The sequence below is a fragment of the Equus asinus genome, chromosome 25 (genome assembly GCF_041296235.1).
Source record: "Equus asinus isolate D_3611 breed Donkey chromosome 25, EquAss-T2T_v2, whole genome shotgun sequence".
In the NCBI taxonomy this organism is placed as follows: Eukaryota; Metazoa; Chordata; class Mammalia; order Perissodactyla; family Equidae; genus Equus; species Equus asinus.
Genome location: NC_091814.1, coordinates 33,703,111 through 33,716,408, shown reverse-complemented (window position 1 = coordinate 33,716,408; position 13,298 = coordinate 33,703,111). Strand labels below are relative to the sequence as shown.

Genomic DNA, 13,298 nt, shown 5'->3' with positions numbered 1-13,298 from the left:
TTATTCCAGAGTGTGTACCCGTCATCACTATGCCACATTACCTTTTGGTATTACTTTAATTTTCCTAAAAAGCAAAGACTCTCCAAGAGTTAAAAAACAAAAAACAAAACCCCACTGTGTGTGGAAGGGAATCTCAGCCAGGGAGCCCCACTGCCTCACTTAGTGAGGCACATGGGAATGTGAGAGAGTGTGGAGGTGAGATATTTAGTTTGAAAGAGATCTTTCGATTGCTTAGGAGTACAGGCAGTAAAAGGGCTAAGAAATACTAGCCTGTAGGATGATTTTATGTAGTGTGAGCATTTCCAGCATTTTTTCTCTTTTTAAAAGTTATGACATTCTTTAATTCATCTATTTTTTTGTTAGCCCTTTCAAATCAAGAGAAAATCTAATTCTGCTGGGGGATTTTATAGCATCATGTTGAAACTTGACGTTTCTGGACCTTAGGATCTCCTACCCCATTAAAATATCTGATAAACCAAAACACTTCTATGTTTCTACTTTAGAGCAATGTAGCACAATATTCTGAGGAATAGAAAGATGGCTAAGAATGAGAAAGTTATTTTCTGGGTAAATAAACCTATATTTTGGTTACCTCTGATCCCTTTCAAATTTTTGAAAGCAAAATTTTTAATCAAAACTGTGATTTTTCTTTTTTTTTGAAATTGGCTTTTGATAGATTTTTTCATACCACATTGCTCCCTCTCTCCTCTCTTCTTTTTCCTGTTCAGTAATACTTAAATTTGGGTGTGAAAATACCCCCAGTCTGATGTTTAAATATTTAGATAACATGAGAAAGGGATCTGGTTATAATGTGATTCTTAAATAATGTTCCTTCTGATTTTTTTCAAGTTGTGTGCAAACGACCATGCTACGTAGTATTAAAAGGCCTTGGAAGGAGTCTGCGTATTTTTATTTTATTTTATTTTTTGATGAGGAAGATTAGCCCTGAGCTAACAACTGTGCCAGTCTTCCTCTGTTTTATATGTGGTCACCACCACAGCATGGCTGACGAGTAGCTATTACTCATGGCTTAGCTTTGAATATATTTACATGATTATATTTATATAAATATATGATATTGTGCTAATTACTAAAGTAGCCATACAGCTGCTTTGGGAAGGTGGGAAGGATGTGCGTGTGTAGTGGGAACGGGGATGAAAGAGCTTAATCCTCGTCTTCCGTAGTGAGAAGTCAGTAGATAGGCCCTAAATGTAAAGAAGAAACGTGGCAATGAATATCAAGATGATGGGCTAAAAGAGGTAAAAATCGATTCCTCTGGGGAGGAAGAAATGAAAGGCACTGCTATTTTTCATACAAACAAACCTTTGCAGACTTTTTAACCTGTGTCCCTTTGTAAGAAAAAAGACTAAAGAAAACCCCCCACAAAACTGGAAAACAAAAAAGAAAAAGAAACTCTTTTTTTAAGGTAAGCAAATACTTAGTACTTAGTCCCGCTGCCCCTTTCTGTTCTCACTTCCAATGTGTGTGCATCACTAACCATCCCAGTCTATTTCCTGTGGAGTCAGGACACGGTTGCGGAATCTTCAGAATCACGTTCCAGTGACCACTCCCAATCAGGAAGAGTTGGCCCTGCTCACGAAACCAGTATCTCTGATATAATTAGTGAAAAGGCACCAATTTAGGCAGATGCTGTCTGGTTCTGAGACGTTCGCACCAAAAGAACGTTGCTAAGATGCATTATTTGGCCTAGGATTTGACTACTCTAAATGTGTCCTAAAGTAGCTGCATTTTAAAACTTCATCTGTTCCGAATATCATTCCTACTTCAACTCACAAACATGGGAGGGCATAATTATATCTCAATAATTGTTCATAGATGTAGGATAATCTAAGAGTATGTTTTCAGCATCTAGCACTGGACCTAACCTATAATAGGCCAGTAAATGTATGAATGAATAAATAAATGAATTGTCTTGTATAATCAGCTGCAACTAAAAAGAAAACAAGATATCTTGAGAAGCTGAAGAAACCAACCTTTGCAAAAGCAAGAAGGGAGTCCATAGCTTCTTCTGCTTCTCAATCACCAAAGCTAACCTGTGGTTGTGAATGATTTTAACTTCGGAATTAAAGTAGTTTTTGCCCTTTTTTTCTAACTCTTAATAGGGTCTTTCCAGTTAAAGATGTGCCCCTGGAGACTGATGACCTTACCAACTGGCTCTATCAGCGTTTTACTGAGAAAGAGGACCTCTTATCGCATTTTTATGAAACAGGTACACAGTGTCCTGTTACATACATTCCTGAAGCTACTCCTAGTTCCAAAGGTCTGCTTTAGGGGAGATAATCATCTTTCAATTCTTCAGATACCCTAAAGGAATCAACGTATTTCTGTATTTAAGAAGTTCAGCTTACAATTTTCATAAAGAAAAATTTGTGTTGAATTTATTCAGGGTCTTACTTCATCAGCCAGTGTTGCAAAGATCAACTGATGAGTAAACTGTTGTACAAATGGATCTAAGTCAGGAGAGTGCACAGCGTGTAGAAGACCGCCATCATGCACGTACAGTTGTATGGGCTGTTTTAAGAAACAGCAGATCAGGTTTATGTTTTGGCATTGTACATACTTGATTGTTGAAATAATACCATCATCTTGCAGTCATTTGAGATCATTTCTAATTGCATTTTTACATGCTTATTCTTTTCTTTACACCTAGGGATAAAGTTCATTTTTTAAGGTTCATGGATATACCTTTATACTTTTCTCGATAGGAGAAAAAGTCTATTTATCCTATTTTCTATACTTCATATTCTCTACATTCTGTGAAACTATGATGCAGTGAAAAACACCTAGGGGAGATGGAGAGAGGAGGAAGAAAGGGAGTTAGGAAAGAGCTCCAGGCACTACCAAAGACCTTTCACAAATAGCTGTGTTGTAGGCCTATTTTCTAGAGCCTACAATAGAAAAAAAAGGTGAAGAGAAAGTTGTCCCAGGTCTGAGGTTGGCCATGGGGTTTTAGATTAACAGAAGGACCTATTTTTTTCCCACTTAGACTTTTTTGGTCCGGAATTAAAGTGGATGTTAAATCAGACTGTCAAAGGCCAGATGCTGAGCAAAGGCTGATACTGTTAATTACCCTTAATGCTTTTGTTTGTGTTTAGGCTTGTTTCACTTTGCCCTCAACAGGATTCCTTCCTGATCTTAACTTTCTGACTCTGGGCTGTGGAGTAGTGCACATTAATGGGACAGGAGTTGGCCACTGCGTGTGTCTTTAGAATGCCTAGTGAGACTGATGGAACAAGATGGCCCTCTCCGCTGTGTGCAGTCCTTGGTCTTATTCTCAAGTTTTCTTTAAAGATCAGACAGGATGGATGTATAACAAGGCATGAGGTGATTAGGAGTCCACGAAGGTCTCTCTTCTTTTTCAGTCTCAGGCTCTTGCTTTATGGTATTTGTCCTAAATTTTAGCAACAGTAATGGAAGCCTCTTTATAAGAGAGCTGTTTGCATGATAGACCTTGAAATTTGAAAGTCCTCTCTGTAGATTGCTTGTAAGAAGCAAATCCTCTCAGAAATCAGCTTACCCTATGGGATTATCAGCGAGGACAGAGACTATCTGAAATGCAGTAGAGCGTTATCAGGATGACCTTAGGTAATATTGCTCTGAAATGCTGTGGCTTTCTTTTCCAGGAAAGAATTTGAAGACATCTGTTTACTCTGTGTTTCTCCTTTTTGTTATTAAGATATATTTCATAAAGCATATTGCCTTTTGAAACTGTCAGTGATTTACAACCACTTTTTTGTGGCAAAAACATTTAACGTGTAAATGGAGGAATTAGTATAAGTTATGCTATTTTGAAATTATTTAATATTGATTTCACGCATCCTGTGTCCTGGCCACTGTGGAAATCTCTAGGGATACAGTGGGAAACAAGGCAACCAAAGTTCCTGCTCTCATGCAGCTTATATTCCAGTGGGAGACAGACAGTAGACAAGTCTGTAGAAAAAAGAAAGATAGGTTGGGATCATTACAGACTGTGGAAAGTGCCAAGAAGGAAATAAACACAGAGGTGAGAGTGACTGACGGGTAGGGGAGGTGGTGGTACTGAGGCAGTGGACGGGATGCAGCTGAACTGCCGTTCACTGAGGTGAAGGAGAAGCATGCCAGGCAGAGAGAAGAAGGCCAGAGGGTTAGAGGCAGGAAGGAGATCAGCAGTTTGAAAATTGTGTTTCAAATGAGATTTCTCATCAAGAGCAATGGGAAGTCACAGAAGATGCTTTAGAAAACAAAAAACAGAAACTCTAAACTAACATTCAACTTGTCTTCCAGGAGACCTACAACCACAGTAAAACGAAGTAATATTTCTATCTTGTCTTTTAGGGGCTTTTCCACCTCTCAAGGGCCATAAAGAAGCTGTTTCCAGGGAGATGACCCTCAGCAATATGTGGATATTTCTCATACAGTCTATTACGTTTTTGTCAGGCTATATGTGGTACAACATCATTCAGTATTTTTACCATTGCCTGTTTTAGGAATTGACTTGGACTTGTCAAAGTCACCATAGGAGTTCAGACTTTCATAAGTGTGCATTATTTTACATGTGCAAATCAGAATATTTAAAAAAAGCAAAAGAAATTCAATGGATGGATTAATATTTGTCCCCCTTTGGGATATTTTAAAACTCTACTAAAATGAGGATCAGTAATATAATGACCTGCTAATATATTTTAAGGACTCTTTGTGTTTTAAAAAGATACGCTCTACCACACATTTAGGCAAACATCACATTTGGAGAAGAGGAAATCATAAAATCATCCTAGAAGACTGTCTGAAAGAGATTCTGTTGCCACCAGGTATACTTGATAATCTAGTTCAAGCTCAGAAAGCTGTCTTCGTTCCTCTTAGCTAGTAGTCTCTATTAGCGCAGGGCTGACGAGTGCCCTCGTTCTAACTCCTGCTGTGTTACTAGTAACCTTGAGGGGAGCTGGTTGGCACATTCTGAAGAACTATTTCCCCGAGGCTTGCAGTGACGCTCTGGTCCTCAACAGCTAAGTGAGGTTCAGTGTCAGGCAGGCTCTGGGGGAGGGGAAGCAGTGTTCACTGGACACATCCTGGTACTAGAATGTGTCCTTGAAAAAGGCTGGCTCAGTCCCACACCGTGTTTACATGCACGAGTGCTTTCCCTTGTAGGAGGGGGTCACTTGATTTTTCTTTTTGTATAAAAGACATATCGTAGATGGATAATTGTCTTTTACAAAATGCACTTTTATCAGATATTGCAAAGGATTAGTAATATAGCCTGAAAACAAATGTAAGTGTGATCAGTGAGTGGGACTCTTGAGAGGCTGTCTTGTCTCTGCACGTGTGCCTGTGCACTGATGCTCTCCAGCGCCACGCTGCCCTGGGTGCCACACTGATGGCAGGCCTCTACCTGTGGCTCAGAGGCATTTTTTTTCCATTTTGGCATATTAGCACCAAATGTATTTGGGGATGATTGAAACAAACTAATGTGCAACATTTAAGTGATCAATTTAAGGTCAAATAGGCTTAGAAAGATAAGAGCCAGAGGCAGACACTGGCTTAGAACAGTGACAAGTTCTCACATGGCGCCCCCAGACCCCCTGTTCCAGCATCACATCAAGTTGCTGCCCGTGTCAAGGTGGTGTAACTAGAAGACAGACCAGCGAGGAAAGGCTTCCCAGTCTCTTCCAGTTGCTCCTGAAGAGGATAAAGTTAAGTGTCTATTTCTAGAAAACATTTTTTTGTTTTTGTTTTTGTCACTCTGTTCTTGTGGTTTACCTCATAGGAGAACCAAACTCTTCTCAGAAAGTGCTGGCGCTGCCTCCGTCCGTCTCCTGCACTCCCACTGTAGAGTCAGAGTGTGTTTTCTGGTTTGGGATTGCAAGACTATTAAGATCCTAGTAAGTCAGTGATAGTTTCCTGTCATGTGAGCAGCGTAGGTTCCCCTGTTGCTGCTAATCGTACAAATGACAGTTTTGAGAAGTAGGACAGAAAATAAAAATAAAGGCTAACGTTTTCATTTTTAAATAAACCAAAAAAACTAAAAAGATGTGAGTTTTCTCCCAGTTATGTGGGAAAGGTAAAGCAACACCAAATAAAAGCCCACCGCAGCTTCATCTTTAGGTTAACTCAGTGCATATGAGAAAGAGAATGAAGCGTTAACTGAAATACCTCATTGCGTGTTACACGAGCTCTGGTAAAACGCGGAGGACAGTGTTAATATGTTTGGTTTTGTAATGGTTGTTATAAGATGCAATGTTTTTTGAAACCTAAGCATTTCCTTATGTATTTTGTGGTGACAGTGAGTGGGTGAAACCAATCTCCATTTAGAGGTATGGATGATGATAGGAGGCCAAATAGAAGCTTAAAGATGCTTCTGTTTGAGGCCCAGCAAACTGCTAGATTACAGGATGAATTGAAATTATTCATTTGAGAGATATTCAGCCATCTGGGGGATAAGTTGCTCATTGTCAGGTATGGCATGCACAGTTCTGGCTAATAGACCTTTTTCTCATTGCTAAAGCAAGTCAGAGGGAGAGCAGCCGGCTCTCCTATCAACAAAGAGAAACGCATACGTAAATGTGACCTAGGGCCACTCTCACCATCACTGTGCTCCAAAGGAATATAATAGTGTTTAATGTACTGGACACATTACACAAATTATTCTGTGTGATGCTTTACTTTTAGCGCAGACTTATTTCAGCAGTCTCCACAGTGACATACCAATAGATGTGTGAGTTAATTTCTGAAAATAGACCTGTGAGTTGTAAATAGATGTGTATTTGATCTGCCCTATCCCTCTTTGATTCTTTATCAACATGTTCTCTTTCTTCTGTTTGCAAAATACGATTGTTTGAGAGCATTGATAGTGCTTTCCTTATCAGTAACTGGAGTTCTCCTGCCTGTGTTCGAAATGTCGAGAGAGAATCAGTGTTCTCATATGGCAGTCAGGGAAGCAGCAATGTGCCACTGTACAGAACTGAATAAGAATTCCTAATCTGTATTTTCTTTGCAAAGTGAGATGAAAGGAGTTTTGAAGAATATACATTTTGTCAAGGAGAAAGGAAATAAAACGTTGCCAGTTTTATACCAGTAGCTTGTAAAATCTCAGCACTTTTTGGTCTCAGCCGATCTGCCTAGATTCCCACAGCAGCGAGGGTTGAGAACTCGCTGCTGGATGCTGGTCTCAGCGAGTCACAGTGATGGAGCATCCGCTTGGCCACGCGCAGGGGCGGCGGCTACAGAAGTGACCACCCCAGCAGTTCGCTCTTAACTTCAGAAACTGTTATTGTTGTTGAAATATACAGATATTGTGGAGAAACCTCTATGCCAATGGAAGGTAAAGAATAGTCACAGAATGGAAAATGATGTTCTGGGTGGGCAAACAAATTAGTTGACTCTAAATAGTAGATTTTTTAAAAAATATGTAGCTATGAGTTCAGAGCTGTCATATTATTAAGTAGTTGTCAATATTACAACCAACTCTTAATTTTCCACAGTAAAGGAACTAGAGATTACTGGATAATTAATCCAGTAATAAGTCATAGTAAGCCAAAAAATCGAATTGTGTTTAGGAATTTGAGTTTTTGTTCTCATCAAACTTTTTTTTTCTTCTAGGGTTGCTTACTAATTAAAAAAAATGATTTGAGTTGTTTGTTAGTTTCTCTTGCCTGTATATTTATGATTATGTTAATGAGTAATGAAAAGAGTTGGAAAGACAGACAGCTTCAGGAAGAGGAAACACGGACACCTAAATAATCCATAGGCCAGGAAAGGAATAGGTAGTGGTATTGCAGTTGTTCTCAAGCCTTTTTATGAAAATGAAAAGTTAGATCACCAAATGCAAATGTCAGAAGGTCACTCTGGTGTTGATACCATGTGATTGATGTTAAGAAGGCCGCTCCATTCTTTGCTCGTGTCACTCACTTCATGTGGGTTTGTCTAGTAACGTTCTTTTGACAATCACTTCCCTAAAGACTCTTCTGAAGTGGGACCTGGTTATCATCATAGGAAGTAGTCTTTAATCATGGATAGTCTAATTGGATTCTTTTTATATTTAAGAAAATTGTATTTGCACTGCTGAGTAGGAAGAGTTAATTCTTTTCGCCATGACACAGGACTTCACTCCAGAGTTACTAGTACAAGCATGTCGGCTCTGGTCCACGAAGGATGGATAAAAGTGGTTCGTGTTATTTTTTGCCATGTAGTGCTGTGAACCTTACATCTGTTCACATTGCAAGGCAAAGTCAAAAGCAGCACTGGGCAGCAGGTGTACTGGTTCATTTTATAAGGGGTAGATAGAGGCTAATATGTTTGGGACCAAAACTACCTAAATTAGATATTTCTAGATCACAAAGGGGCCGGGTGTTCTCTGGAGCAGTAGCAATGACTACTGGTTGGTGCTCTATTGTAATCATTTTGCTTTGATCCCCAGCAATTAGGAACTGGACCCTGTGAATAACCTGAGGGTGCTGAACTGTTGGGGGAGGGTGACTCTAGCCATATGGAAGATAAAATGTGGGTTTTTCTGCAAAATTTCCATTTGAGGATTTTTACATTTAATATTTTTTTAAAACAGCTGAAAGAGCAAAAAAAAATTTTTAAGTGTATTCTAGTTGCAAAATATGCACACATATTTTGAATGGCTTTATTTTTATTGTGTAAAACTGTTGAAGACATGACTGTGATGCACAAATTCTTCCATGTAAGGAGTCTATGCATTTTACAGTAACTTATTTCATGACCGGGTAATGAAACAGTTATACCTGGAGCCGCCATCGTCGTATTAAGTGCTTTCATTTTCTTTACAGTTATTACAAAGTTGTATTTATTTTATACAATGCCGTAATGTTTATTCAGCTTGTTGGCCTGTCTTTCTTTCTCTGTGTATCTGCATGTTGTAATGTATGATGAGAGTGAATGTAAAGGCTGTGGCAACTGTCATTAATTTTTGTAAAGGGCTGGTCACATGTGGATCTGGTTTATGAATGCATTTGGGATTATTTTAGTAACCAGATCACCTTTTCAGAAATTTAGATGTGAACACCAAAAGAAGCATTTTCTTGACAAAAATTAATAGCTGGTTCTATTTTTTTTTAACCTAGAAAAAATAAAGTTGATTTTTTTCAAGTAAAGTGCTTTTAATTCTTAGTAGTGGGGAGGGAGTGTTTGTGTTTTACTGAAGGTGTTTGGGCATTAACGTCTGTGGGCGTGTACTTAGAGCACACCATGGCAGCTGGATGCTGAGGGTAAACTGAAAAACCAAATGAAAAAACACCGTACTTTCTTCTGTGGCTTTAAACTACCCCTCCCCCGGCCCCACCCCATTTTTCGCATCCAGAGGTGTACTGATAAATGTTTAACAGTCTTCTCTCTTGGAATAAAAATTATATGTACAATTGTACATAAGTTTGTTATAAGTTTTGCTGATAGCAAGGATATATAACACAATTAACAAATAATAATAATAAAACATGCTTTCTTGTAAATTCCATATAGCCAATTGATTCTCCCAAGATGTTTTAATTGATTTTTGCTGAACTCTTGTAGCCAACCTATGACTGCAATTCAACCATGACTTGAAAAATGGAATTACATCCTAATCCACTTATTTCTCAAATATATTGTCATTCTGTCTGGTATGTGATCTGTTAAACTATTTCTTATCCTTGCGCAAATCATACTCATTAAAGTGAACCACTTTTAGCTTCAGCACCAATTGTAAGCTTATATAATTTAATTTAAATAACAGCTGTTTAACAACTGCTGGCGAAATTGAACCATCGACTCTTGGGAGCCAGTAGGCGCTGTCTCCAGCACACCACTGCCCCGTCGTATTTTGTGAGGTTTTTTTAAACCGTTAGTGTTGAATAGACTTCTCACAGTTTATACTCTGCTCTCAGGAAATTCCCATCACTGACCCTTGCGGGGGGGCTTTAGAGATTGAGAAAGCATTAGCATCAGTCCTACAGAGCGTGCTTTCGATTTGAAGAATTTGACAAAAGCAAACTTTTCCTGAAGTACGTGGGAAGCTTGCATATTTCTAAAGTTGGTTCTGTGATTTCATTGCTCAAAGCTAAGTAAACTGATAGAGCCATCTCTAAGATTTTGTTTTGAGCATTTAAAACATTTATTGTTTAGATATTTGTTTGAAGAATGTATTTGATCCCACTGAAAGAATTCAAATGTATTAAAATATCTTATACAATCTGCTGAACAAGTTAAATGGTTAAGGTTCAGTCTACCTCTTCTTTTTGTGTCTGGATTTAGGCTGCCGTCTTGGTGAGTTGTAATTTTTCCCCCTTAAAGTGGTTTCTGTGGAAGACAAAGAACAAATTGGAAGCAGAGGCCTGAAAGCACATTGGAGGCGCTCAGAGATCTAGTGCTGACCAGCCCTATTCCTCATGAGCTGGGGAAAAAAAGCCATTGTTTTAAATTTCCACTTAATATGAAAATGCTTGTTTTTAAAATGTTTCTTCCTGCTGAAAACATGTATTTTTAAAAGGAAAAAAATTCCTCTTTTGGCTGTAAGAAAAAGTTAGCTATATGAGCAGGTGTGACCATATCACAATATGCTGATATGATAGAAATCAATAAATTTTTACCTCTCAGGACTTGGATCACCTTGTTCCTAACTCTTAGAGGCTTGAGAAACATAAACGAGGTATCAGTAATCCAAATCACATATAAAGACACACAGAAATGGAATGTGGGAGGAGTGTTGGCTAAGCCCTGGAAATGAGACAGGCTCCTTTCATACGCAGAAAGCTGCTCTTAATTAGGTATGATTGAACCGATTTCACAAAGGAAGAAATTGCAACAATGTTTTTCACCAGAAAGCCTGAGCCTATTGCAAAGCTCGTTCCTGAGTTTTCCCCTGGAAAGTTCCTGTCGCCTCTCCTTGAAATACTTTCTGCCTTTTAGGTCTGAGACTCACTCTAGAGATGGTCGTCAAGTTCTCACTGTTTGTTACCCCACAGGAGAGACCACTGGGCCATCTGAGATTGTAGCAGCTGTCTTAGTGGTGTCGTTGAGAAATCATGGGGCTGGGATACCTCCCCCAAAATATCAACCGCTGCATCTTCATTTGTTTGTTTCTTTTTTTGTGAGGAAGATTGGCCCTGAGCTAACATTTGTGTCAGTCTTCCTCTGTTCTGTATGTGGGATGCCACCCCAGCATGGCTTGATGAGTGGTATGTAGGTCTGCACCTGGGATCTGAACCTGCAAACCCCAGGCCACCAAAGCAGAGTACTCGAACTTAACCGCTACGCCACTGGTCCAGCCCTCTTTTGTTTCATTTTTGATGCAAAAACTCCCTGAAAAGTGTCTTCAGTTTTTTACGAGTTAACTAACACAGTATTGGGACCAGCTGATGGACATTTGAGGGAAAAGAAAATAGGTACCTAGAAGTGGAGAAATCAGAAGCTTGGAGTACTGGGTAGAGGAACCCAGGAAAGTTAGAAGACAAAGGGAACGCCAAAGGCTGCTGTCTACACAGAAGTGCACACAGCCCTGACACACAAGGACCCCAGGGAGTGTTCAAACACGATGGTCTTAAGGAAACCGGCTTCCGTGTGCACTCTGTCCTACGACTGCCATCCCTGAGGGCTCACCCTGCAGGATCACACCTGCCATTTCAGGTGCTCAGCCCTCTTGGCAGAAGAAAAGCATGCCTCTCAGCCATTAGGCATCTCCAGGATGCCCAACAAAAGCACAATTCAAAATATTGGTGACAAGGAGCCTCTTTTAATCAGAGCATCTAGAGCCCACAATAGGGCTTTTATCTTTCCCTGATATGTACACATTTCAATAAGGACAAAGGATGGCATTGGAAACCAGGCATCTGGGCCTGTTTTGTGTGTTTTGAACTCTGATATATTTAGAGTGAGACAGTGAGAGCAATGGCAGCTCAGGCCTCCCAAAAAGCACAAAAGTAGAAGTAACCAAGACTTGGCTTAGACGCAGGGCTGGCACAACATCACTTTGGTTAAAGTGAGTCACAGGGCCAGTCCAGATTCAATGTGGGAGGGTCTACAGAAGGGTGTGAGTACCGGGAGCCATGGCCCGTCGGGAGCCATCTTTAAAGACCAACTATGACAGTAAAAACTTCCTCAGCTATCTGAATAGTTAAAGATGGGTCTAGAAGAGTTCTCGCACTTTAACAAGTTCACCCATAGTGTCAATAGTTGGAAATTTTTTGAGTTTCCAAATACTTTAAGAGAATTAGATCTGTTGATCTATCACTCATGCATATAAATCACATTAATCAAAGGGCACCTATTAAAAGCGTGGAGGCTTTGTTGGGGAGTAATCTTTATATTATTTTTGGCATTGCTTGATCATAACTCTTTGGCCCTTAGAATTTCAGAGCTAGTAGGAACTTTAGAAATCACCTTGGTTTGAGATGGCGCGTTTCATTCTGATGCAATTTTGGTCCATTGCTGGTAGCATCAAATGGCTACTTAATAGAATTTCAGGGATTAGAACCAGGTCTCTTGATTCCCCTTCAAATGTTTTTCTCCAAACAGCAGATTGCCTCTGTTTGGGTTTCTGTTTTTAGTAAATAAGAGTTAAATCGAAAGGATTGTGTACACCTGTTAAAGAGGTGATGGATCCAAAAGCTTCTATAATTTTCTTTTCCTCAATTTTAAAGTAAACATAGTAGTTCTCAAGCCCTACATTATTTTTTTTTATCTTCCCCTCAGCTGATGCAAAGATACAATTAGCCACTAAAAAAGTCTGAAATCCATACTTCTTATCTTTTTTGGATATGGAAGTGAAATGTATTTTGTTTATATTTTTGCCCTATATGGTAGAAGATAAAGAGAACGCCTTCGTTTCAGACTGAAGAGGATAGAGCTTTCAATCTCATAGTAGTTCCTTTCATTTCTGAATTCCAGGTATGTAACTGGCAGCAGGTAATAAATTCAGGGCCACGGCTGCCTCTGGTGCCCAAACGTCCCTCCATCACAGCGGCTGCTGGGTTACAGGGCTTGCCCACGTAGGAGCCCACAGAAGGGCGGCAGATCCCAGGACCTGGCCCAGGAGCTTGAATCTCAAGCCTTTGACAAGTTTTTTATCATCTCTACCTCACTCTCCTCGTGTGTTAAATGGGAAACTTTCAAAGAGTTCTTTTCAGTATTGAATGACAGCATGTACGTGAAGCACACTGTACCGAATACTCAGTGAGAGAGGCTGCTTTATGCCACCCCAACTGGGTCTAACAGAGGATGCAAATTATTCCCACACCTTGCTGTGCCTGAGGTCCAAATGACTGGTTCGGTTTGGAAGAATTCTATCCTTGTCACATAGGCTGTAATAC

The 13,298-nt window shown here is 39.6% G+C and overlaps 1 protein-coding gene across 7 annotated transcripts in view; it reads left to right on the top strand.

Moving 5' to 3' along the window:
• LPGAT1 (lysophosphatidylglycerol acyltransferase 1) overlaps positions 1–10,589 on the top strand; it is a 77,038-nt gene extending 66,449 nt beyond the window's left edge. For all 7 annotated transcript variants that reach the window (XM_070496831.1, XM_070496833.1, XM_044757974.2 and 4 more), the window contains 2 exons: positions 2,124–2,230; positions 4,336–10,589. In XM_070496831.1, coding sequence (XP_070352932.1) covers positions 2,124–2,230; positions 4,336–4,487 — 259 coding nt within the window. In that variant the 3' untranslated portion in view covers positions 4,488–10,589. The remainder of the gene's footprint in view (positions 1–2,123; positions 2,231–4,335) is intronic.
• The last annotated feature ends 2,709 nt before the right edge of the window (positions 10,590–13,298 follow it).